Raw genomic sequence first — 17,994 nt, 5'->3', positions numbered from 1 at the left:
GTTTCATAAACTGGGTATCGAAAAAAACAGGGGAAATCAGAGGAATAAGACACCCAAATCGAGAAATTTATCAAATTTTCTTCGAAAAATTGACATTAATATCCCAAATAAAACCTTCAATTATTGTAATTCAATGATTAAAGAAATCAAAAAAATGGGAATTATTGAATTAATGGCGGGTAAGTGAGTTGGAAAGAGAGAGAATGAGGAGGAGAGAAACAGAGAGTTAAAGGGAAGTGAGTTTCATGCGGACTGTTAAGAACACTAAACAGCTAGAAAAGATTTTAATTTTTTTTTTAAGGAAGAAGTTGATTATTATTGGGTCAAATTTTAAGGTGATAATAATTATTTGATTGTATTATTTTTGTGATCATATCTTTTTTATTTATTTGAAAGATTTTGACAATATCTCAAAAAGTTATAATATAAGAATTATTCCCTTCGTTCCACAATAATGTTCTTAGGATTTTTTTGTGAGACAAATTGTTTTTTTTGGGTGTTTAGAGTTTGATAGTAGCTAGCTACGTTTGACTTTGGTCAAATAGACCTATGTTAAACCGTGGATACATAATTTTCTAAATATTTTTACTCCAAAATAAATTATTTGAGAATTTGATAGAGAAAAATGTTTCAATTTATTTACATTACGCTTGATTATAGCATACTTCCTCTGTTATTTTTACTTAGACCAGTTTCTTTTATCACGTTTGCCAATGCAAAACTTTAATGATTAATAACTTTATTTCTCCACAAGTAAAATATAAAATTTATATATTATGATAGTACTTATTTAGACGAATTCAAAAAGATCGAACATGAATATGTTTTTATTTATATATTATTTACAAAAAGACGGTCAAAGGAGGGGTGATGAATAGTGTAAAAGTCAAAGCGGATCAAGTAAAAAAGAACGGATAAAGTAATTATTAATAAATGTAACTATGATAAATAAAATCTATGCTAATGCATTTGATATAGTTGGACCGCGGCAATTCTCCCCCCGGTCTCCCCGATCAGTTTCGGTTCGGTGGTTGGTGTTTGGTGTTTGGTGTTTGGTGGGGACCTTCTCAAGCACAGGTTCTGAAAGAAAGAGATTGAGCTGATAAATACTCAAATTGAACTAGTTTCTTTCTCTTCCTTGCTTGTAAAAAGTCAAAAAAAGCGTGATAAGGTACCGGGACCTCTTTGAGCCCCTTCCCGCAGAGCGAGGGCTGCCCTTTCTCTCTGGAGCCGTAGCCGTAGTCTGGTTGGACTTCCTGACTGGTGAGATTTTGCTAGACGTTGGTTACAACATTTTTTGTATTAAATATTATGGAAGATTGCGTCAAAAATAAATAAATAAATAATATTATGAAAGATAACATAATAAAATGGGAATATAAATAAATTCGTATGAGACACTTAAGACAATTCTATGTATAAGGCAATTGTATATATTTGATTAAATTCCAAAAATATCAACTACATTCAAAGTTCGAAGTACTACTTTTAGTAAGTAATTTCACCTATAACTAAAGCAAGACCAAGGTTCATAATCTATATTGTTGAAGAATGGTAGGAATCCTAAGATGAACACTAGTTTTTGGCCCGGGACCAACAATAATTTATTGAGCGGTTAATAAAAAGTTGCAAAATAAGGAGTGTTATGATCAAATTAGAAAACTACTACGTATAGTTTAAGTATTAAGAGGTATTGATAATTTGATGGTAAATTTTGTTATTAAGTTTAATTATTCAAATTATAATCCAATGATTTTTGGTATATAGTAGAGATAAATACTCCATAGGTCTTGACATGTCATTGCGCATGTGGCACCAAATATATAAAGGAAAGGGTGATATATATGATGATTTTCACGATATTATATGTCTATATTGTCCATTCGAATTTTTAATAATATTATAAATTATATATATTTGATTTATATGTGAAGAAAAATTGAGTTGGTTAAGCTACAGGATGTGCATTGACCCGTGGCATGACACACCTCAAAATGGGGGAAAAAAATTTATGGCATGAAAAAGGGTAAGCATGACACAAAATGCTAATGTGTGTGAGCTAAGCTGAGCCTACCCCCTTTTTTAAAATCATTAATGACTCAGCAAGACAACATACGTTAAATTAAGTTAATTATAAATTAGACACGACAATCTCAGTACGGTGATATGTAGACTCAACAAGAGATTACGTGACCGTGTTAAGCTGTGAGCCTACCCTCCTTTTTTCTTTTTTACAAAATGATTCTTTTTTAAATGCTACTCGTAAATAGTAAATACACATTATGTTGTTAGAATAAATACTAAATACACATAAAATGTGTGTATTTATCCTTTTTTTTTTTTTTTTTGACGGGAAACGATCAAGTATTATTAAGCATTAGCAGAATCAAGGGCAATAATAGCATTTACAATTCTAGGCACTTCTTCAACCTAAACACGCAATTCTACAAAATTTTTGCTAATGTGAGCTAGCTTGTGAGCAGCTTCGTTTCCTTTCCTTCCAATGTGTGCAGCAACAAAGAAAGATCAGTCCTTTGCGAGGTGGAGAATGTCAGCAACAATGAGGCCAAAGTAGGAGCTTTCCTATTTCCTGCTTTTCAAGTGCTGAATCAGTTTCAAACTGTCAGATTCAAGGGTGATCTTGGTGAGTCCAGCTTCAATAGCAATCCCAAGACTATGTCTAGCAGCCATAGCCTCAGCTATATCAACCCCGAGGCAGCCTCTAATCTTGTGGCAAGTAGCAAGCATCACATCCCCATAGCAATCACGAACAATGCCACCCACACCAATGTCTGTATCACCAAAGATTGCAGCATCCGTATTCAACTTATAGAATCCATTTGCAGGGGGCAACCATCTATGAGGAACCACGTTTCTGCTATCCAACTCAGAAGGAAGAGTAGAGTTAGCCTTGTCATACTCACCAATGATACCAGTGGCCTTTCTCAGAACTTCAGCCATTTGGACATCCTTTTTCTCAAAAATCCACGCGTTCCTTCTTAGCCAAATTCCCCAAAGTAAGCTCCAAAAATTATCCCACCAGAATTTATCTTTAATCACCCCCCCCCCCCCCCCTTTGCCTTACACCAAGACAGCAAAGATTGAGAATTGTTAGCATGCACAACTAGTCTTAGTGGAGACAAATACCATAATGCCTTGGCAGCTTCACATAGGAATAATACATGGACAGTCGTTTCAGGGGCTTCACCACACATAGGACAAACATCATAATCACAAATACCCCTTTTTCATATTGCATCTCACAGGAATGGCATTTTGGAGACCTCTCCACCCAAAATGCTTGATTTTAGGGGGTAATCTGGCAGCCTAAAGAGAAGACCAGATGGCATTATGAGGTGGAATAGAAGTAGATGGGAAAGAATTTTTTGTAGCCTCGAGAACAGCATGATAAGCACTACGCACAGAAAAATCACTGATCACAGAAAAATCACCTGTTTTGGTATAATGCCATGTCCAGGAGTCAACTTCTCCAAAGCGAGGAATAGGAATTTTGAGGATTTCATTAACCTCCCACTCTAGGAAATGAGAAGCAAGGATGTTAGAATCCCACTCCCCATCACTGATCAACTCAGCAACGTACCTATGAGCATCATCAGCAATATGTGCCTTCTAAGAATGCTAAAGTTGGGAAGAGAAGGTACCCAAGGGTCTTTCCATACTCAATAGTCAAGCCCGAGCCAATTAGCTTCCTAGCACCTTTTGAAATCAAATCTCTTGTAGCCATAAGAGATCTCCATGTGAAGCTAGCACTGGCAGGAACTGTAGCATCCATAAGATCAGAATTCGGGAAATATTTATGCTTGAGAGTTTTTGTCATCAAGGATTGAGAATTGGTTAACAAGCGCCACACTTGTTTAGCAAGCATGGCTTTGTTAAAAATATGCAAATCCCGCATTCCCATACCACCTTCTGCCTTTAAAAAAATCATCTTATCCCACGCAACCCATGCCGTTTTGCGCTCATTTTTCTTTTGGCCCCAAAAAAAGTTACAACAAATTTTTTCGATTTCATTGAGGATGCTAAACGGAATACAAAAGACTCGCATAGCATAAGTCGGAATGGCTTGAGCAATGGACTTGATTAGGATCTCCCGCCCCGCTTGAGAAAGAAAACCCTCCTTCCATCACTTTAGCTTCTTCCAAACCCGGTCTTGAATAATTGAGAAAATCCATTTCTTTGAACTACCAAGGTAAGTTGGCAGCCCAAGGTATTTGTCGTGTCCATCAACGACCTTAAATGATAACTTCAACTGAAGCAAATGTTTCTTTCTGGCTCAATATTTCGGCTAAAAGACACTTCGGATTTCTCCATATTCAATTTTTGGCCCGACGCAGCTTCATAGGTGGCAAGAATGTCAAGCACATTCCCAACTTCATCTTCATTATCCCTAACAAAGAGAAGGCTATCATCCGCAAAAAATAAATGTGAGATTATGTCAACTTTCTTCCCAATTTTCACACCATGAATAAGCTTCCTACTTTAATTTTAGCATCACGAAGGAGGGTGGAAAGGCTTTCAGCACAAATGATAAAGAGAAACGGAGATAGTGGATCCCCTTGACGGAGCCCTCTAGATGAAAGAAAACTTCTCGAATGTTGTCCATTCACAAGAATCATGAAAAAGCACTCTCAACACATTTCATAATCGACTTCACAAAAGAAATCGGAAAACCCAATTTCCTCATCATCTTCTCCAAGAAAAACCATAAAACTCTATCATAGGCTTTACTCATATCAAGTTTAAGCCCTAGATGCCCAACTTTCCCCTTCTTTTTCCGCAAGTAATGGAAACACTCATAAGCCACATGAATATTGTCACTGATCAATCTACCGGGGACAAACCCACTCTGAGACTCATGAATAATGTCAGGGAGGACAAGCTTCAATCTGTTGGCAAGAACTTTCGCAATAATTTTATACAGAACATTACACAAACTAATTGGTCTATAATCAACAGGAGACTCACATTCTTTCTTTTTAGGGATTAAAATAATGTAAGTCTGATCAATAAAACCAATATCACCCCCATTATTCAAAATATCTAATACTTTTTCAATCACATCGCTATCGACAATACGCCAGAATTTTTGATAAAAGAGTGCACACATACCATCGGGGCCGGGAGCTTTAGTGGGATGCATTTGTTTCAGAGCATTGTGGACTTCTTCTCCTTTAAAAGGTTCGGTTAACATGGCAGACATAGAATCCGAGACACAGGGGCTCACTTTAATTTGTCAATGACACACTCCAGCTCAACATGAATAGAGGCGCCAAAAAGATCATCAAAATGCTTCACAAAGACCTCAGCAATATGGTCCTCCTCTTCATAAATATTCGCAACTTCGTCACGAATTTTCACAATTTGATTTCTTTTACGCCGTTGCTTTGCCTTTGTATGAAATAAACTGGAGTTTTTATCTCTACTTTTGAGCCATTCTTGTCTACTCCGCTGTTTCTCGTACACCTCTTCCCTCTCTTCAAGCTCATCCATCCTCTCGTCAATTGCTTGCATTTGAGAAATATTTTTCGGGGTCGGGTCTTTCTCCATCAACATTGCCATAGTAGCTTTGCACTCACCCATCTCCTTCGCAAAATTTCCAAGATACGCTTTTGTAACACCCCAATAATTCTCTCTAAAAGAAAACTTGTGATAACCTGTAAAGCCTGTATAACCTGTAAGAGAATTATTGGAGTGCTACCGCCACGTGTTCAAACGTTAAGGCTAGTTTCAGAAATCAGCAGCGGAAAACTAAATTAGTTTTAAAAAAAAATATAAGTTTCAAAACTGGAAGTCAAAACTCAAAGTCTTACAAGTTGGAACCATAACGGCCCTTATTCAAAATCCAGTAAAATAGGAAGTAATGGAACCAACACCAAAATAAAATTCAATCTGTGTTATGAAATAAGCTAACTGGTTAACCAACTCTCCACTCAAATCCCATCACCTTGATGCAAGACAGTTTATGCAAAAACCTGTGATGAATCTTGAGTACACAAATTGATTGGCCACTTTAAGGTTAGAAGTCACCCTCTACGAAGTCCTCTCCGGTTGGGCGGCGGCAGGGCTGAGGGCAGCGGCGAGGGTCGCCGGTGGCACTACGGTGGTGGGTTCCGGCTGAGGCAGCAGCAACGCAACAGAGGAAGCAGAACTTTTTTTTTTTTTTGATTGTGCTTGTGAGTCGTGAAAGGAGAATGAGGGAGGTAGTGAAGGAGTAATAAGGGGAAGCAGTAAATGCAATATGTGAGGGTTGTGAGAAGGGGAAATAAGGAGCAAGTTTCCTTAAAAAAAATGTGAATGAGGGAAATATGGAGTCAATTACTTAATTAAAATGGAATTATGGGTTTTAAAAAGATTCTTGTTTTTATTTTCTGAAATCTTCCCAAAAATATTTTGTATAAATAAAAAAAATCATTGTATAAATATAAAATTATTAAAATAGTCGTATAATAAAAATATATATGATTATTATATACTAAGAAAATACGGGGGATTACAGCTTTACTCCATCCTCCCAAATTTGCAGCAATACGGTTGATATTTTGAGAAATATCACCACCCCCTTCCCAAGCTTGACGAATAATGTTGCCACAAGAGTCCTCTTGAAGCCACATCTCTTTGAAACGAAAAACTTTCACTCTTTTTTTCTTTTTCGGGGCTTGAACACGATCTTTAATACACAAGAGAATCGGGAGATGGTCCGATTTCCTTCTCTCAAGGTGATTAACGAAGCTGCCAGGAAACAAATCACGCCAACCATCAGTTGCAACAAATCGATCAAGCCTCTCTTGAACATTCCCCTTCTCTATTATTCGACCAGGTAAATTGGTATCCAACATAGCCAAGGTCCCCTAACTTGCAACTGTCAAGAGTGTCATGCAATATAGAGGCTTCATTAAAATCGAAAACATCCCCCCTTTTTTCTCCATAGACCAAAGCATCAAGTTAAAATCTCCACCAATAAGCCAAAGAATGTCATCCCTATTGTCGAGATTTTTCAGAATTTCACCCGTTTTTCTTAATCTCCACGTAGCCATTCCCTCCAATTTTATTCTCACATCAATGTGATTGAGAGAGTAGGTTTGTAAGTCTACTTCCCAATCCTCTCTCCATAATAGAGCTATCCCCCCTTTTCTTTTCCTACCCTCTCCCTCACACCCCACTGCTATCATTCCACTATATTTCAATTTATTTTTATTTTCTCCATCTCATACAAGATAAGTTTTGTTTCTTGAAAAAATACTAAACCTAGATTTTCAGTGATGACAACCGCATTGACCTTTCAAGAGCTTCCCAGCCCCCTACAATTCCAGGAAAGGGTGTACTTCATTGGTCACCTAGAGCCCAAGGTGTGAAGCCCGCCAAATTTTCAGTCATGATCGAGTCAAAGTCATCTCCATGCTTCCCACTTACTTTCGGTTTCTTCGAACCATTCCCATTCTGTTCACCCACCTCCCTCCCTCCATCATCTTCTCTTGTTTTCCTAACTGCTCCAGCAAGCTGAGAAAACAATGAGTTTGTCTCATTCTTTTCTGCCCGTTTCTTCACACAAATGATCTTTCTCCCACGAGAGTTGGCATTATTTGGCATGTTGCTTATGTCAGGGGCATTATGAAAGTTCAGATTGTCAGGGGAGCCACCAGAACTCAAGAGCTGATTATTTGTGCCATTTTCCTTCATAGTATCAAAGTCAGGGCTACTATTATTCATATTGTTCAGACTTATCATTCTCCCTAACCTTCAATTGACCATCAAGCACCTCCTTCTCTTTCTTTTTGGGCCTTGTAGTGAACACGTATTATCTTTCTGCACTCCTATATTGCTATCATCCCCCTAATAACTCTTCCATGGCGAGGCTTTTAACCAACCTCCAAAAGGTAGATTAGGGTTGTCATCATCACAACACGCTTCGCAGTCTTTAACTTCATGCCCAAGTTTGCCACAAAAGAAACAAAATAAGGGTGGTTTTTCATACTTTGACATCGAAATATTCTTCAATTCCCTCTCTCATTTTAACCTTCACCTTTTGGAGCAAAGGTTTATTCGCATCAATAAGAATTCTTGATCGAACAGATTTGTCAATACCCATAAAACCCAAGGAATCGACCTTGATAAACTTCCCAATTTTGTTACCAATGGCTTCGACATTAGCAGAAATTCAATTTGCCTTTAAAGGGCAAGTTATACACCCTAACCCACATTGGTAATTCGAACAAATTCACATCCATGGGCTTGACATTATCTTCTATATCACCAAGAATCAAAGCATGGCGATCAAAATGCCATGGTTGTCCTTCTACCACGTCCAACTTGTCTCTCCAATGGGGAAACTGAAATACAAAGGTATTTTTGCCAATATTACTAAGCTCCATTCCATGTTTAGGTTGCAAGACATTCTTCATAGTGGAGATGAAAGCATTCACGTTCACATTTCGATTCGTCCATAATTTGCCTACTAGCCCTAATTCCACCCTTGCCTCCTCATCTTCCTCAGCATCCTCTATCCATTCGATCGCTTCCTCTGTCACTTTACTTTCTACATTATCATCAACCTTCTCCAAGGCTTTGTCGCTCTCTTTATTGTTTGTTTCATTGGATTGCGCTGGTGCTATTCGTACCCCCCTCAACAACATCTAAGGGAGTAGATGCCATTGTCGAAACAAATTAAGAACAAAGAGCCAGAAAAATTGAAGAAACCTTTAGAAAAAAGGAAACCCTAGTAGAAACTAGACAAACCCTCCCAAGGAGAACCTAGAGGGAACTCTTGGATGATATTAACTCCACCAAACTTTACTTGACCCTCTGTATTTCTTGAAAGAACGTGTGTATTTATCATTTAGTAGCTCTATGTGTGTATTATGGAGTACTATATTTAGCTTAATAGATGTATGTATTTAAAATTAAAACGGATGTAGTTTAAGTACTTTGTGAAAGCTCGAATACCATGTAAGAATGTAAAAGAAATAGAGCATGTTTTATTTTTAGATCATGGGCTAGGGAGTTGGACTTATGTAAGTTATGTATCTTGTACAAATCTAGCCTCCAAATCTTGTATAATCTTCCTCCATTCTTTTTTACTTAACTTGTTTCTTTTATCATGCTTGTCAATGTAAAATTTTAACGATCAATAACTTTAATTTTCCATAAGTAAAAATTATAAAAGTTATATATTATGATAGTATTTATTGAGACGAATTCAAAAAGATCTCAAATGAATATGTTTTTCCTTACATATAATTCACAAAAAACGGTCAAGGGAGGGGTGGTGAATAGTGTAAAAATCAAAGCGGGTCAAGTAAAAAAGAACGGAGGAAATATATGTTATAAGTATAACAAAGTAAATGAACTTACATAAGCACAACACAATCCTATATCATGAGAACACATAACACATAGCTATTGAGCTGAGCCAAAATCCGGATTTGATCAAGCACAAGGCTTGCATGATCAACACGAGACACAACACAACCTAAAGTCATCTTTAACTAAACCAGCAAAGAGAAGGTTGTCTTTCACCAGTGAACAAAAGGCAAGAGGTATTACACAATCTAAAAGAGGGTTAATTCTCTTTCTCCACAAGCCTTGTTAGTCAAATGGAAATCAGAACAAGGCAAAGATCTAATGGATACAGGGACATAGGATCACCTAGTTAACAATTGAGAATGGAAGATGTGAACTTCCTCCTATAACAACAATTGAAGATGAAGCTATAAGTATAGTCCATAATCAAACTAATAGCGTAGCTAGCCATCCAAGCTATGGAATCAGGACAAAACTTCAATGAAACTCCGCTCGAATGATCAAAGACTCTTTAAGATGCATGTCCAATACACACCACCAGCTCTTACCACATGAAAATCTCAGAAGCAATCACAAGTTATAATCTGGGACTCGAACCCTTAGTCCTTGATTTTGACATGGTGATATTCATTGAAAGAGATAATATTTCAGTCTGCACAATAATTTCATAACCAGCTTACAGCTTTACACAAGCTTATAGGCCTCAGTGTAAAACCGTCAGCGTGACAGTTAAGGAACTAAGCAAAAAAGAGCATGATCTAAACCTTCCAGAAATCCTACCCTTGCTAAACCACTCATGAGCATTCAAAAAAATCCTCTACAACCATGTCCCAATTTCTTAGAAAGAGCAAGATGAACCCATCGGGGCAACAATTAATCTGAGTATAATACAGAAACAGGAAATAGTGAAGGAGGGACACTTTGTTTCGAACTGAACCAAAACAAATACTCGGTACACAGTAGTTAAGACATTAAGCTGATGTATATCCACAAGTCCAGAATTACAAAACAATATCAGCATAATCACTGGATTTATTAAATTAGAGTAAATGCAATACAATATATAGTATAATTTTGTTCCCATCACAATTTCATCAAACAATCTAAGGGTCAAGTATACAAATGGCAGCAAGTGAGTGAGATGAAAAGAAACCAAGACATGAACAAGAATTGAATATTTTAAAAAATACTTTCAAACCTATGTTTATAATTATACTAATGGGATGAGCCAGAAGCTAAAAGCTTGATGAACCCAAGAATGTCTATGTTCCCCAAAGGGAATATAAGAGCAACAGCTAATACCACTACCACTAACCACCATGCCCATTGCGGTATCCTTCTCTTACCCCGATTGCGGAGAGGGGCAGGAGGAGAAGAAATTGATTTAGTTGTCTTTACCTGCTTTGTATATAATGCAGGCTTATGGGACTTCTTAGCCACTGTCACGGGCTTTTCTGTAACTTCAGCCTCCCTGATTGTATCAGGTGAGGATTCTGGCAGCTGAGCAGGCTCTATTTCAGAAATCTCTGATGCAAGGCCCTTCTTCTTTCCTTTCTTCTTTGCCCTCTTCTCCTTCTCCTACACCAATCAAAAAATGAAAACATTTAGGAAGACAATAATTGACAAAAAAAAAAAAAAAAAAGTAATAATCACATATCTTAATCTTAAGTATTTATTTTCTGGGTGAAATTAACCTTTTCCTTTTCTTCAGCTTCCTTCCGGGCTCTAAATTCAGCCCTCGCTTGAGCTTTCTCTGCCATTCTTCTTTTCCTTTCCAGAGCTTCCTGAGCTTTAGCTTTTTCCTCTAATTTGCGCTGCTCCCTCAATCTGGCAGCCTCCTCTTCTTTTCTTTTTTGCTCCACTTTCCTTGCCAACTCTTCTTCCTCTTTAGTCTGTTTGTGCTCTTCTTCCTTTTTCAATTGTTTCTGTTCTTCTTTCTTTTCTTCTGTCTCTATTCTGCCAGAAGGTTCTGCTAAGCTAACCTTTGACGTTTCAACCCTCTTTTTGGCAAGGGCATTCTTATTCTTCTGCTCTATTACTTTCTTTGATGACTCCTCTACAACTTTTTTTGCTACTAAAGGAAAATCTCTTTCTAAGGTTGGGACTGTCCCAACCGAATTGACCTTGGGATTTTTGGCCATGGTATTTACTCTATTATCAGGGACATCTACTAATGTTGGTGGCTCTTCATCAGGGCCAAGTGATCGACCATCCAGTGTTCTAAATCTCCTCAGTGTACTCTTCATATTGCGTTTAATATATTCCTTCCGAAACTCGTCATTGTTATTCCATCGTTCCATAAAGTTCTCCACCTACATAAAAATTAAGTCAATAGCCATGTCAAAGAAAAACGAAACCAAATAGTAAAATGTAGCTATGGCTTCTTGTCATCATGTTGCAGTATAAGTGTATAACAGCTCTACTCACCTGGTTTACACAATGCTGTTCAAGCCTTTCTTTTTCACCAGCCACTGCATATTCATTGGCTGCTTTGGCAGCATCCTTGTAACCATAGAAAAGCTTGTTCTGCCATTTAAAACACCAACTTAAAGACTCAATAACACATGCATGAACATAATCAAAGAAATAGCTAAAAATAAATCTCTCCAACATTTTAGTTTTACAAACATCCCAGAATTTGTTGAATTGAAACACAAACAGCAATAACCACTGAAGCCAAAATATTAAATAAATAAATAATAAAATTACTGAACTCCTAGCTCACATAACATCTCTTAAAATCATTTGGACTTGGTTTGGCGTGGCATGTTTCCACTTAACTAATAGGAGAGAGAGGTAACTAGCCAGTGAACTGATTGCACAATGTGATTAGTTTAAAGTGTTGGCCACACTTTCCCTCCAAGCCTTGAGGCAGAATGTGTTGGATTCAGAGGGGAGTTCCTTCAGAGAAAAATAGTGATGGAAAATGCATTACACAAGCCAACAAGCAGTGTGACAGATTGCTGAAGGTCAGCACGAAAGAGCAGGCCCTTAAATACTTTAGAGCAGATAATAATGACAGGAGTCACAAGACCCATTACTGAAGGTCAACTCTACCAACAAACTCAATTCAGTTGATTTAAACGTAGTAAACAAATTGACGCACGAAAGCCTAATCTTGGTCAAAAAACATCAGCCGACTGATTAGTAACTTGTAATGCTAATGCCTCTTACCATGGTCATAGAGTATTAGAGTCCACACATTTGAGTAATTGCTATCCACGCAGTAGCAGGGTGTTTAGGACGGGATCAAATATTATTATTCAATCCTACTATGGTTTTCCATAGAGACAAAGTATGACGGTAGATCATATTTCAACATTTCTAATACTCTCATCAGTTTCTAAATTTTAGAGTCTTATGGAGGGGATCATTCCCCCCTCACCCCTTAGGGCTGCCCACTATTTGGGGTCAAGCCCACTATTTTGCTCTTGTCTTAAATCACAACAATATTTAGCTACAATCCCAAAAAATATTTTAAAAAGAAATAAATAAAGAGCTTTAGATAAAGAAAAGTAACCTGTTCATATGCCTGTTTCTTTAGGGTCTGAAAATGTATATATGCATCTTGTCGAACTTTATCAGCAGATTTGAATCGAGCATTAATGTCATTCAGCACGGCACTTTCTTCCTCATATTTCTTCTTAGCGGCTTTAAAATTGTCTTCGGCTTTGGCATAATTGTCTCTGAGAGCATCCCATTCTTTCCTGAAGACCTGTATTTCAAGCAAAATAAATTAGGCAAATGCATAAACTAAATTTTAGAAATAGATGAGGAAACAAACTAGAAGTCAATATTACCTTCAATTTTTCCTCCGTCTCAACCCTCTGGTCCAAAGCCTGCTGTAATTCTTGCTGCCTCTGAGAGTTAGCAGCCAGTTGTTCACGCTGAAGGTTCAATAGCTTAATATCACGTACCAATTTTTTCTCTTCAGCCAAATTTAGGGTTTCGTGCTGTATCTTGCGTTCCAAAGTAAGAATCTGTTTCCACACCCCAGAACACAATTTCTTTGTCAACAAATGTTAAGAATACACAAAAACATTTAGGATTAAGAAATCATACTGAAAGCAATGCCTACCTGACTATCAACATCTTCAACTGTAGTTGCATGCCTTGCTAGGTTTATCAAAGACTGGGCAGAGTCTATTTCCCGCCTTTTGGCAAGCATCAACTTATGTGCAGCTCTCTCTTCAGATCTAGCGGCTTCAAAATTTGTTTTATAATCCCAATGAATGGCCTGTTCAAAGAAGCAAATTGTGAATAGGTAAGAAGCCCAGAGGGGAAAGAAAATGAACATAAGATCAAGCAAAGTTCTTATGTTCCAGTATGTTTCACCTTTCTCTTCTGATATTCAGTCCGAACGACATCTCTATTTCGTGTCTTCTCGTGAACTTCCATCTCACTTAGTTTAACCTCCTCATTAAGCTTCACATCATCAAATCTTGGGAGCCTGATCAAGTAGTAAAATGGCCTTCTAACCAAATCAGGATTTACATTTTGTCCATCCACAGAATCAGTGCCAGATTCTTCAAGGTTAGATATCGAAACCTTGTCCACATTATTCTGCTCTGGACTCACAACTCCAGCACACGTTTTATCATGGTTCAACTCAGTAGAACAAACCCCATTGGCCTCAGAGTTCAGTGAAGTGAAACCATCACCGGCAAAATCTGAATGTCTGGTAACTGTTTCAGTTGATCTATTCAGTATGTCAGTGTGGATGTTATTATTATCATTGAGTGAAAAAGGTGTTACGCATTCAAAGGAACCAAAACTGATCTTTGGCTTCAAAGTGTCCTCAGAATCAGAATTTATCTTGCTTGCACCATCAACCTCAGCATTCACGGGTTCAACTTCCAATTTGGTACCATTAACAAGGTAGGGAAGGGAATCATTGGTGTCTTCCAATTTGGGTTGGGAACTGGAGTCATCAGCAGAGCAGCTAATGCAGTTATCAACAGCATAAGAGCCATCATCAACACTTCCCTGTTCCTCTGTTATGTCTGAGTCACAAGGAACAAGCAAGTCCACCTCATCACCAACAGGTACAGTCAACTCATTATTTTCATGTCTCAAACAACTTTCAGCATCATGAGAAGAGTTGGGAATATTGGCTTCATTCTCTGAAATACCATCTCCGATATGGCTAAAATCTAGATCATGGCCTTCCTCATCTATGGCTGCCTCAGTGGCAGACTTTGGTTCAACAGGATTAGTTGCTTCATCAGTTACGGTTTTTTCAAAGCTAACATCCTCTGAAGAAATTTCCTTGTCATTAACATCTACCAACCCAGTCTCTTCTGCCACCTGATCTTCAGGAAAAACCTCTTGAACTGAAGATTCTAAGCCTCCTGCCACTGAATCAATCAACTCTGCATTTCTTTCTCCATGAACACTATCCTGCTCATGGTCATTTACAGGCGTATGAGATTGTTCAGGCTGTATATCTACTATTGAAGTTTCAAGAGACCCTTCAACATCTGGCGTTGATTCTACCGTGGTTTCCTCACATGGGATAGAACTGTTTAGTACTGGACCATTCACCTCTGAGGCAGACAACTCTAAATTGCTTTGATTCACTTCTCCTTCAGATTGATCAAGAACAGCTTGAGACTCCTGACAATCTTTTGATTCTGTGGTCAAGGTTGAAGCATCTTGATCCTTACACTCACTATAATCACTCAGCTGCTGCTCACATACAGCAGCTTCTGAGTCTACAGAGTTAAGGCTCTGGCTTCCACTCATCCCTGTTAGATCTAAATCACTGTGTTCCTTAACCTCAACGTCAGCTTTGTCTAGATCTAGTTCATTACTGTCAGCAGGTTGCAAATCTTGCTGCTGACAGTCTGCAGACTGCTCCTCAGTGATTTCATCATCCAGCAACAATTCGCCAGCCTCACTATCTGGAGCCTTAACATCACCATTAGGTGTTTGTGTATCTACTTCTGCACTGTCCTCTTGCGGATGAGACTGATGAACAGTATCTGCCTCGAGAGATTCTGTTTCCGTTATGATACCATCGACTGGCTCGGATTCTGTGACCTCATCTATATGAGAAATACCATTATCCTTGGCCACCTCCAGATTCCTTACATCATCCTTCAGTTTCTCAGGTTCATTGGCATGAATCTCATGTTCCTCAGATTGTCCAAGGTGCAGTTGCTCCTCGATTTCACTGTGAGGTATCTGAGGCTCAGCCTCTACGACTGTAGTCCCATTCTGCACAATATCATGCTGTTGCTCCTCGATTTCACTGTGAGGTGCCTGAGGCTCAGCCTCCACGACTGTAGTCCCATTCTGCACAATATCATGCTGTTGCTCCTCGATTTCACTGTGAGGTACCTGAGGCTCAGCCTCTATGACTGCAGTTCCATTCTGCACAATATCAGAACCACTATCTACATTCGGCAAAATATGTGTTTTATCATCATCATCTAACGAAGGTAATACATTGGCATTATCCCCCTTCTCAACATCCGATTCCATATCCTCAACCTCATCCATCACAGACTTTGGATTTCTCTCCTCCGAAACTTCCAAATCTCTAACCCTAACATCAACCTTTCCCTCAATAGCATTACTATCACCACTCTCAACTAAACCCTCACTCTTTAACTTGATCTCTTCTTCCAACTCTGCACCACCCGATTCGCAGTTTCTTTCCTCATCTACAATGATCCCATTCTCACTCTTCGATTCACCGCCATTTACCACACCCACATTGTCTAATTTACCCTCGGAAACATTACAATTTTCCAATTGATCACTCCCATCAACACCACTTTCCACTTTCCTATCAAAATCAACAGCATTCGATTCAGACACATTCAGCTCCCCATCACCCTCAACTACAACATGATCATCCGAAACGGCATCGCTACCATTAATAAACACATAATCATCCTTACTATCACCATTACACTCACAACCACCATCACCGACACTCGCCGGCGGCAGATCCTCACACGAAGAACTCCTCATATCTAATCCACACTTCTCTCCTTCACCATTAACAACGGTATCAACCGTCATTATCAACAACAAAAAAAATTCAAAAATCAAAAACAAACTCTCACACAACAAATTTTCTCCAATTCACAAAATAAAATTCGATCAGATCACAAAACAGATCACCAATAAAACTCAATTCAAAAATCAGAAACAACGCAAATTCAACCACAGATCCTCAGTGAAAATCACGCAAATCAACAAGTATGAATTGAATTGAATCAATTAAAAAGTGCAATGTGAAGTTCAAAATTAACTCACAAAAACGCCGAAATCTTGAGAATTATTAAGTATTTTAGCAGAAAATCAACGAAAGAGCTTCAGCATTGTTGAGTGAAATTGAAGAGAAAATGAATTTTTGGGTTTGGATCATAGAGAGAGAAAATCAGGAGAGAGAAAGTGCGACGCGGTGGGAAAGAGAGGAGAGAGAAAGTGATGGGTGATGAAATAAATAAGGAGAAGAGGAAGAAGTAATAACAAAGGAGACGTCGGTTTTGTATTTGACTATTTTACGCTGTTAATTCTTAATTATACACTCTGTTTTTCTTTCTCTTTTTTCTTTTTATTTTTTAAATTATCAGTTAATGTTTAATCAAATTCAATTAAAAGTTATATTAATTTTTTTGGATTTTTTACAGCAGTGCGTACCTCAATTTCAGTTAACTGGTGATTTGGATATTGTAGTTTGATTTTTTATTTATTTTTATTTTAAATTAATTTTTGGGGGATTTTTTAATTATTTTATTTAATTTTTTAAATAGTAGAGTTAGAGGGGCCATGAAATCAATGTGAAAAAAGGGTGAAAGGGAAAAGTAGGAAATAAGGGGGGAGGTTGGAGGGAATAGGGGCTTTTTAGCAATAAAAACAATTTTGATGATGTCAATATCTATCCAATTGTTGGAAAAAGAAAGATAAAAAAAAATAAGGTAATTGGAATATTTTCTTGCATAATTAATGCTCCTATAATCTTATGAATTTAAGATTTTTTAAAAAAGGAAATTATCTTCATATAAAATATCATTGTTTTGCTAATAATCTTTGGATGGATAGAATCAATAATTTGTTTTAGTAATTATTTATCCAAATAAGTGAAGTGTGGATATCATAATAAACTCTATGATATTATGCTTTTTTTTTTATCTTTTAAGAAAAAATCATGGGTTTTAAATCTTTCTGAAATAATATGTTCTCTTGATTTATTACTTAAAAAAATCAATTGAAAAAACATATTATGTACTAATCTTATTTGTATTTTAGGCACTATTCAGTATTCACATATATCACATAGATTATAAGGAAAAATATAATTATGCGAAATTTTATTACGTTCGTTTTGATTAATATAATATTAATGCTTAACATTATGTCATTTTCACCAAATAAATTTGATATCCTTATGATTTTGAACAATTTTTCTAAAAAAATAAAAATACAATCAAAATTCCACAAAACTAGGCCCTAATCTCTTTAGGCCTGTTCTGTTCACCTATTCACCTTATGTTCATTTATTTTAGATCTAATATGTTCAATTCATAAAATTAAGTTTTAATTTGATAGGGGTTATCTAAGTTCAAATTACAATTGAAATAAGTTGCAATGTTCATAAATTCTAATAAGTTATGATAAGTTTAAGTAAGTTCACATAAGTCTAGATAAAATAAGATAAGT

General features: G+C 37.2%; 1 protein-coding gene across 1 annotated transcript; it reads right to left on the bottom strand.

Annotated features, from left to right (window-relative positions):
• Positions 1–10,319: 10,319 nt before the first annotated feature.
• LOC110732479 (protein MLP1-like) lies at positions 10,320–17,281 on the bottom strand. The gene is made up of 7 exons (XM_021912424.1): positions 13,654–17,281; positions 13,397–13,555; positions 13,119–13,298; positions 12,839–13,033; positions 11,746–11,844; positions 11,013–11,630; positions 10,320–10,896 (listed from the first exon to the last, which is right to left on the bottom strand). Exons 1-7 carry the CDS (start codon positions 16,348–16,350, stop codon positions 10,534–10,536), a joined length of 4,311 nt encoding a protein of 1,436 aa, XP_021768116.1. The 5' UTR covers positions 16,351–17,281; the 3' UTR covers positions 10,320–10,533.
• Positions 17,282–17,994: the final 713 nt, after the last annotated feature.

This window comes from Chenopodium quinoa, unplaced genomic scaffold (genome assembly GCF_001683475.1).
Source record: "Chenopodium quinoa cultivar QQ74 unplaced genomic scaffold, ASM168347v1, whole genome shotgun sequence".
Taxonomy (NCBI): domain Eukaryota; kingdom Viridiplantae; phylum Streptophyta; class Magnoliopsida; order Caryophyllales; family Amaranthaceae; genus Chenopodium; species Chenopodium quinoa.
Note: the sequence above shows the minus strand (reverse complement) of the source record. Positions and strands in the feature narration are given on the sequence as shown.